We start from the raw sequence: 9,763 nt of genomic DNA on the forward strand, positions 1-9,763 counted from the left end.
AACTTGTCGAGTTCAAGGAAGAACTCGACGAGTTGTTCCGGTTTGTCCCGATTCTGCTATAGGGAAGAACTCGACGAGTCTGAGGAAGGACTCGACGAGTTGGATCGCGATTTCAGGATTTATGGCTCATAGGACTCGCCGAGTTGATGGACCAACTTGGCGAGTTGAGTCAACAAGAATGTTAACTTTGACTTGGACCTTTTGGATTAGAAAAGTATTATTGGGCTCTAGGTTGAGGCCCATACGAAGGAATGGGGCCCAATCGGAAATTGGGCCATACATTGGGCTTTTATGGATATTATGATTTTGGACCTTAACGGTTTTAGGATTGAGCCTTAGTTATGAGTCTTGTTGGGCCAGGGGTAAAATGGTCATTTTACCCCACGATTTGGATTATGGTTCATGGTTTAGAACTTAGTTGCTAACTGGATTTTGTGTTGGAAATTGTTAGCTTGGGAAGCCGTCAGGGCGGAAGCTAGGGAGTTCGGGCAGCGAGCTTCAACATTCGAGGTGAGATACCTTCCAGTAGAAGTGGGTCTAAGGCCACAATGTCGGCCCACTAGTAGGAGTTGTTTGTTAGATGATTGTCTTTGTGATAATTGTCTGGTATGCAACTATATGTTATGTTTTATGTGCTAGTATGGTATGATGTCATGTGATAGTGGTAGTAAGGGGAATAGTCCCCGTATCCGGTCGCAAGGACTAAAGGGGTAGGTCGGGCATCCCGGTATGCCTGAAAGTATGTTTATGTTATGTTGTTATGTGGTAGTGGTAGGGGTAGTCCCTGTAACCGGTTGAGATAAACCGGAGGGGTAGGTCGGACACCCCGGTATGTCTGACAGGAGTAGGTTAGGCACCCCGGTATGCCTAGCAGGGGTAGGTTGAGCACCCCGATATGCTCAGCAGGGTAGGTCGGGCACCCAGATATGCCTGACGGTATGTGGTATGATGGGGGAACTCACTAAGCTTCGTGCTTACGGTTTTCAGTTTTGGTTTCAGGTACTTCGTTTTCAAAGGAAAGGAGCCGACGATCGCAACGCATCACACTATGTTTTCCGCACATGAGATCTTTGGATTACACTCTGATATTGTTTTATGATAACATGTTTTGATTATTGACAATTTGGTTTTGACATGGTATGTTATTATGGATGTTTTCTTATACTGTTAGTTTTATAATAACTTAATTAAAAATGAAATTTTTGGTCTTGAATTTTGGGACGTTACACTGTGATTTATATAAATTCGATTTGTTTATGTTTATGTTTGTCCATTTTCATTTCGTTTACTTTTTCATAACAAGTTCATCATGAAATAAATAAGCAAATTACTAGAGTTAGAGTATTTATTAAAAAATGAGTTTACACTTTCAGACCTTGAAGTAGTTTTCATCAGACCATGTAGTGGCATGTCTTTAAAATAAGCTAGAATCCAAAGCTTTCGATCTTTGTACATGTCTTTGAACCATCTTTTGGCTTGTAGTTTAAACTTTTTCATAAGAACTTTCCACCTTGATTCAAAGACTTTAGGTTCTATATAGACATTCCAAACAAGCTTAGTAAAACGCTTTCTAAATTTAAGTTTTTCAAAAAATCGACTGAAACCTAAAAAAAAACATTACACGTTGATAAGATGATATGTGAATAAACAGGTTCTGTGCTAATTATTTGTGTGAAAACGGAAACTATTGTAATATTTATTGAATAAACAGGTTGCTCGTGATTAAACCAACTACTAAGTAATTGTAGTGATTTTATAATCAATTAAATAGTTTAATGGTTATATCATTTGTGAATATTCAATACTTTTGTCTAACAATGAATTAAGTATACGTACCTTTACTTGTAGTTTTTTCATAATGTGCCACATACCTAATCTGTGATTAGAATTAGGAAATATTGCTTCAACCGCCTGTATAACAGCTGAATCTTGGTATGTTAATACTAATTGTGGGTGTTTTCCGTGTGCTTTCAAAAAAGCTTCAAGGAACCAACGATGATTCTCTTGACTCGTTGCTTAACAAACCTGCTCCAATGTTTATTGAATGTTTATGGTTATCAATGGCTGTAAACGGCACAAAAATCATTCCATACCTATATTAAAAATTAATTAAAAACAGATTCACCGGTTATTAAAAACTAAATAAAATAACAATAATTATAAGTAAAAAAAATATAAAAATATAACATCATACTTATTTGTTCGGAATGTAGCATCAAATGAGATCACGTCTCCAAACTCCTTGTAATATAACTTATCAGTTTCATCCGCCCAAAACATTGCGTTTAACACACTATCAACACATTTATACTCAAATATGTAATTTGGTAACTCATTTTTCCTCATGTTCATTTTGTCAACAACCAGCACTGCATCTTTGTCACCTATACTGTTTCCCATCTTCCTTCTAAAATTTTTATAATCAATGACTTCAGGGCCAACATTTTCATAACCTCCTTGCAAACTAGCTTGTAACTTATGTGCCTTTGTTGCACCAATGTTAGATGTTGCGGAACGCACTATAAACTCATTGTCTTTATAACTAAGTTGTCGTGCACGTTTGGAATACCGTCTTTCTTTTTTAGTATATAGGGGGTGGTTGTGCTTTTCTTCGAACTCATATATTTTACAAGCATTAGTTCCAATAGCCGCTCAAACTTTATCAATGCCTTGCAGTCCGTGATTCTGAAGTTTGAGTTTTGTTTATTCCTACCACTTCCTTCAGGATCCAAAGTGTCAGTTGATCTGTTAGGTATTTTATCCATTTTGTTGCACATTACATACCTTAATTTAATGGTTTTGTCCCCAAACCTCTTTATTGTATTTAACCTGACACCAAAACCTGCTTTATCTGCATATAATTTATACATTTCAACCGCCTCCTCTAATGATTGATAAGTAACATCTACATCTGGCATAAATTCTTTAGGAACAATAGGTTTCCACGACTTCATTTTTCCACCAAGCGCGTCAACAACATTACTACAACATTACTATTGAATGATTCTTCGTCAGAATCAGATCCATTTATACCTATTTTTTTAGACAACAAAACCAATAAACAAAAAACAACTTTATATTAATGTAAACACTTCATCATAGGACATAATATACATTCAGTTTCATTCATTATTCATGAAATAGATAACAATTTGATCATAATCAACATGTATCTAACAATAATCAACATTAAAGTATTTAATCAATTGAAAATAATTAACAGGTGTACAACAATGAATAATATACTTAATTGTTGATTATAATACACGAATTGCAATAAAATAACAGAAAAAACAACTTTATATTAACGTAAACAATTCATCATGGGACATAATATACATTCAGATTCATTACTTATTCATGAAGTAGTTAATAATTTGATCATACTGAACAAGTATTTAACAATAAGCAACATTGAAGAATTTAATCAATTGAAAATAATGAACATGTGTACAACAATAAATCATATACTTCATTGTTGATTATAGTACACAAATTGAAAAAAATAGCAATATTAATGAAGTGTGTTTTTATTTGCTAACAAGACAGGAGGGTTCCCACACCATGATTTGTATGTACCTGATATTGATAATGTGTACCTTCACTCGCATGATCAGAATATTGATTTCTTCCGCTTGATTGATCGTCCGATTGATCATTATCGTCTTCATTGACGTAATCATATTATTGATTTTTGTCGATTGATTGATCTCCAGATTGATCATTATCGTCGCTACTATCATCAAACCATTCCATCTTCGATTTTAATTTGGATGTTCAAACGTATCAATTCTTAGTTTGCATGATAATCGATTTTCTTGATGCAATTGTCGATCGACTAATACTTTTCGATTGAATTTCGTGTTTGTTAGTTTTCAATTAGATAGAAACCGTATCAGCCAATCCACAAATATTTATGGAATATCCCTTGATTGTAGGTACCGAATAATGGCTAATATAGTATATGAATTATTAATTATATTATATGAATTATTAATTACATTAAATACAAAATTACTCATTTTCCCTGCTTAAACGATTGGTTGATAGGTGTTCTCGCATTTTCAACATTTTAGGTGTTTTTATTTGATATATATATATATATATATATATATATATATATATATATATATATATATATATATATATATATATATATATATATAAGTAGGTTCATGCGAAAACATAAATATCTTGCGAAAACATATTTTATCTTATAAAAATCAAACACATGTACTATAAAAAAATAAATTTATTAGCAATAAATTAAAGATAGTAAGTTTACATTATATGGTGTTATGGTAATATAGATTGAAAGACGATTTTAATAAATTTTTTTCACGTCCTTAATCATTTTTAAATTAATGTTTTTATAATAAAAATGTTAAAAATCATACTTTGCTAATATAAAACAATTTCTCATCTATCATCGATTATCATCATGGATTTCAAAGTTTGGATGCATTATTTTCCAAAATATAATGTTGAGGTGACACAATATCATAGGTTTTTCTTGTTTTCGCGTTTTCGCAAATTATTTGCATTTTCGCATGAACCCTCCTATATATATATATATATATATATATATATATATATATATATATATATATATATATATATATATATATATATATATCACAATCACATACGTTATATAGTATCCTCCTGAATAACATCATTTAAAATTCTAGAATTTTAAATAATTTGTTTTGAACCTTTAAATATCCATATATTATTTTCACTTTGAAATTAAACTATCAAATTTTAAAATGAATTTATAGATAACAGACATAAGTTACTATTATGTTCACGTTAAATTCTAACTCATAGAAATATTTGTTTAGCTATGGACTTTGAATGCTAACTCATAGGTATAGTTTTAAATGTTTTAAAAATTCAACAAATTTAACGAACCGGATACCTGCTAGTGGAACCGCTACCCGCCAGTTTCGGTTCCGTTTTCAACATTTTAGGAACCGCCGATTCCGGTTCCGGATAATTAATACGGATACCCGCCTACGCTCATTCCTAGATTTACTTAATATGTTATAAATGAAAAAAAAAACCTTTGATCATACGTCCTAATATTAAGGGCAATAACCGATTGTCAAGACTTTAAAATGCTTAAGGATCAATAATTACAATTTTAAAAGTTATCGGACAAAACCAATATGTATTAAAAGTTGAAGGGCCAATAGTCATGCTCGTTATTAGGGACAAAGCGTGCCGTGTGTACCGTTGATCTCGTCGGTCATTAGATCGACGGCTAAGATTAGAAGTACACAGGTGGAATATCACCAACATTTCCAACCTTATATATAAATATGTCCGATTGGCCGCCTCTCTCTCTCAATCGCTCATCTCTCGGCCACAATCGAAAACCCTAGACATCTTCTTATCTATCTCTGTTGATCGGTAAGTTTGCTGAATTTCTCAGTTCGATTTTGTTTGCAACTTTCTTTACTAGTTGTTTGATTATGTTCTCTTGTATTGATTCATGTTGATCGATGTTTATTTGATTGTTAATCGGAGGTTTCGTTATGGATGGATCTCCGATTACTTATTTATAAATCGATTAAGTTATTTTTGTTGTTTTAATGATTGATAAGCATTGATATTGGTGAATCAGACAACCGTTGTTTATACGAAATCTGAATCTTGTTATTACAGTTATCATAGTTTTTGGATTTCCTTTTTGGAATTCGTCGTAGTTTTACATCAATTTAAATTCGTTCGATTAATCTTTAGATCTGATTTATCTCGTCTTTATCAACTGTTATGAATCATTATTGTTTGATGATTGAAGTGGTCGCCTGTGATTATTCGAGGAAACTACTGTATGAGATTTATCTTGTCTCCTGTTGTGAGAATAAGCTGTCACAAAACGTGATTAATGATTTATTGATGATCAAAGCGGCGTTCTTTAATAATTTGAGGGAACTTCGGGTAGGGAAAAGACATGTTGTTACTGTGAGATCATGTGAAAGGTGAGTGAACCTGTGGATAAACATAAATTATTCTTCTTTTGCCAATTGTTTACAATACTTCATAACGAAATAGGTTTTAAATTTGTTTGATTCAAATAGCAATTCACATGAAATTCTATGTGTTATGTTAAACAGTGCTATTACGTTATCTCTCTTCTTTGTATTCATATGTTGTGTAACATTCTATGTCTCAACAGTTATATAGTTAATATAATGAAAACTTTTGCTTAAGACTGTTTAAAGTTACTTTCTTTCTCATATTCTTGTTCTTCCAACTTTGTGCAAGTTAACTGAATAATACAACTTGTTTAGTAACATCATAACTATAAAATAGTATAAAATGTCACTATAGATACATACCTTACCTTCTTGATTTAAGCCTTTACTAATTGTTCACCATCTCCATTTTGAAGGCTTCTTGTTGCCATCAGCTCTTTACAACTTGCAAGTTGGAGTGTTTGTGAAAGTCAAAGCGTTTTTTATGTCCGAGCAGGCTATTCTCTACTTAGGGTCTATCGGGTTGTTGGGAGAATATTGTCCTATATTCAAGGAGAAAACTCCTTCCTCTACAAAACCAATCACCTGTATGCATCGAGCGCCATTTCAGGATCACACTGATTTCCACGGTTGCCCCTTATCGCAACCTTCCAATTCCCCATTTTACCCCTCCAAAACCTCCCACTTTTCAACCTCCATTACCTCATTAATCTAATATCAAGATTCAAGAATCTTAACCACTTCCCAACACTTACCAAAAATGGCTTTACAAAACATTGGTGCAAGCAACAGCGATGATGCCTTTTACAGATACAAAATGCCAAAAATGATTACAAAAATCGAAGGGCGTGGAAATGGAATTAAGACAAATATAGTCAACATGGTTGATGTGGCAAAAGCTTTGGCTCGTCCACCTTCTTATACCACTAAATATTTCGGGTGTGAACTCGGTGCACAATCAAAATTCGATGAAAAGACGGGTGTGTCCCTGGTAAATGGGGCCCACGACACTTCAAAACTCGCGGGTCTTCTCGAAAATTTCATAAAAAAATACGTTCAGTGTTACGGATGCGGGAATCCCGAAACTGAAATCTTGATTACAAAAACTCAAATGGTGCAATTGAAATGTGCTGCTTGTGGGTTTGTGTCTGACGTGGACATGAGGGATAAGCTGACGTCATTTATTTTGAAAAATCCACCAGAAGTGAAAAAGGGTGGGAAAGATAAGAAGGCCATGCGAAGGGCAGAAAAGGAAAGATTAAAAGAAGGTGAAGCTGCTGATAAAGTACAGAAGAAGTTGACTAAAGATGTTAAAAAGAAAGATGTGAAGCCGACAAAAAAGAAAGGGAATGCGTCTGACGAGGATCACGTCTCACCAACTGTCAGCCAGGCTGGCGACAAGGACGATTCGGAAGATGACGGGGACGTCCAATGGCAGACCGACACGTCAGCGGAAGCCGCCAGACAACGGATTCAAGAACAACTCAGTTCCGTGACCGCTGACATGGTAATGTTAGCAACCGAGGAGCCGAAAAAAGTCAAAGCGGTCAATGGGAACGGGAATGGGAATGGGAATGGGAATAATAAGAAGCTTGCTGACGTGGCGAAGGAGAATATTAAAAAGGGTGTTTCACCGAAGGAGTTGATGGGGATTTTGTCGGGTTCGAAACAAGAAAATGTGAGTGCTATTTATGAAGCGGTGGTTGATGGTGTGGAAAAAGGGTTTGCAAAACATGTGGTGAAAAAGAAGAGTTATTTGGCGGCTGTGGTGGGTGAAGGGGCGGAATCGCAGATTCTGGTGTTGAGGGCGATTGAGGAGTTTTGTCGGAATGGGAATGGGAATGCGGTTAAGGAGGTCCCGCTTGTGTTGAAGGCGTTGTATGATGTTGATATTTTGGAAGAGGAGTATGTGGTGAAGTGGTATGAGGAGGGGTTGAGTGGTGGGAATAAGGAGTCGTTGATTTGGAAGAATGTGAAGCCGTTTGTGGAGTGGCTTCAGAGTGCGGAATCGGAATCGGAAGAAGAATAGAATCGGAATTGGAATTGGAATTGGAGTTGGAGTTCCCAGGTTGTTGTTGTTTGCTTTATCTATCTTTTGGTTTGTTAAGTATTTGTTCTGTTCTGTTCTGAGTGTGACTTGAAATAAATCGTTTGTGTTTGTTATTTGTGTGTGTTTGTTTGTGGATTTTAAGGATACAATGCATATGAAATATTATTTACTTGGCTTTTGAGATAAATTTCTGTTTAGATTGAATTCGTTGATATTATGTGTGACTGAGACTTATTCAACTATTTCTAGATTAAAGAAGTTTGACTTCTGCTTTTTTGAAGTTATCTTCAAATCTTTTTTGCAACCTCATTTTTTTTTATGAATGTATTCAAGGTTTGAGTAAATTACACCGATGGTCCCTGTGGATAGATGTTACTTGCATGTTTGGTCCTTTAAAAGATTTTTTAACTCGGACCATCTTGAGACTTAAATTTGTTACCTACCTAGTCCATTAAAGTTTATTTTGTTGTGTATTTGGTCTAAAAAAAAGTAAGTTTTATCCTTATCAAATTTATTTTGGATTTTTTTAATTAGAAAAATATATTTAATAAAAAACCCATGTGGGTCCCACCCTCCCAATTATTTGCCACTCTTTTTTATTGATTGTTATAAAATGGTTGGCTGCCCCTCCATCTTCAACACCTATCTCCTCCTTTCAACGTTGATTACTCAAACTCCATAGTCGAGTTGTATCTCTTTCCTCCCCCACTCCAATGCCCACCCGCTTCATCATTGATGGAACAAATCTGACCCCAAAATTACTCTTTTGTGCCCTAACTATCGACGACGATACCTCCAAATTGATTGCCGACTGTCTCTTGCACCCATGGTCTCTATTATCTTTGTTTTTTATGTTTATTCCCATATATAATCAATACTTCAAACCGTCGTTGGTCTCTATCATTAAGCAATCATCGTTGGTCTCCATCATCAATCTGCTTAAGTGTTGGGGTTGTTGCAAGTTCTAGCTGAAATTCTTTTGAATGTGCAGGTTCTAAAACCCATCGTCTTCACTGTCTCCGTTTCCGGTTTTTGTATGTTTTGGTAATTCTTCAACATATATATAATCATTTTGTTGAATTGAAGAACCCTAACATCGACCTCTAGACCACTTTCTCTACTCTGCTTATTTGGATTTGATTTTAGTAAGTTTGTTTCGAGTTTAGTTTTGATTTCATTTTGATTTCGTTAGGTTTTGATTTGGTTTGATATTAAAGATCAAAGCTGAAGAAACAACGTTTCTTGTTGGGATCTTGACGATTTCATAAGGGTGGGTTGAGGTGAAGGAATATGGTGGTCGGAGTTGGGTAGATGGTGGTCGAAGTTAAGTAGTCTTCATCGTTGTAGGGAAGACGAAGAAAACAAGTTTCAAAAGGGTGTGGATGGGCCTACTGTATGTTAATAATAATGTAAATAATTGTATAAAAACGAATTAAATTAAAAAAGAAATAAGTAAGCAAAATAGTCTTTTATTCTTGACAGGACAAATCGCATAACAAAAGCGTGTATTAGGGACCGTCCGAGTAAAAAATCTTTTTAGGGACTAAGCGTGCAAGTATCCCCTAATCATAGGGACCATCCGTGTAACTTACTCGAAAGTTTCTTTATGTTTTGTTTTGCAACACCGTGTTTCACAACACCAATAGATTAAATGCTAATAGGTGAGACACATATAAATCGAAACCTAAACAATGAATACCGTCTTATCTACATAAGAGGAAGCTATTAG

At 34.6% G+C, this 9,763-nt stretch overlaps 1 protein-coding gene and 1 long non-coding RNA gene across 3 annotated transcripts; both read left to right on the plus strand.

The window, feature by feature from the left end:
* The first annotated feature begins 5,308 nt into the window (after positions 1 to 5,308).
* LOC145109038 (eukaryotic translation initiation factor 5-like) lies at positions 5,309 to 8,221 on the plus strand. 2 transcript variants are annotated; one of them, XM_079046145.1, is made up of 3 exons: positions 5,341 to 5,415; positions 5,807 to 5,987; positions 6,401 to 8,221. In XM_079046145.1, exon 3 carries the CDS (start codon positions 6,745 to 6,747, stop codon positions 8,011 to 8,013), a length of 1,269 nt encoding a protein of 422 aa, XP_078902271.1. In that variant the 5' UTR covers positions 5,341 to 5,415; positions 5,807 to 5,987; positions 6,401 to 6,744; the 3' UTR covers positions 8,014 to 8,221. The 2 variants fall into 2 exon arrangements, with proteins under 2 accessions (XP_078902270.1, XP_078902271.1); XM_079046144.1 differs by lacking the exon at positions 5,807 to 5,987 and having other exon boundaries at positions 5,309 to 5,415.
* A 452-nt stretch (positions 8,222 to 8,673) lies between these two features.
* On the plus strand, positions 8,674 to 9,508 carry LOC145169161 (uncharacterized). The gene is made up of 2 exons (XR_013742333.1): positions 8,674 to 9,078; positions 9,227 to 9,508. It is a non-coding gene; the product is annotated as an uncharacterized LOC145169161 (long non-coding RNA).
* Positions 9,509 to 9,763: the final 255 nt, after the last annotated feature.

Source organism: Lactuca virosa, chromosome 4, assembly GCF_052849685.1.
Source record: "Lactuca virosa cultivar CGN04683 chromosome 4, Lactuca_virosa_CGN04683_v6, whole genome shotgun sequence".
Lineage (NCBI taxonomy): Eukaryota > Viridiplantae > Streptophyta > Magnoliopsida > Asterales > Asteraceae > Lactuca > Lactuca virosa.

Bases quoted from the DNA above. Each gene is read 5' to 3' on its own strand.
- LOC145109038 (XM_079046144.1), top strand. From the start codon at position 6,745: ATGGCTTTACAAAACATTGGTGCAAGCAACAGCGATGATGCCTTTTAC.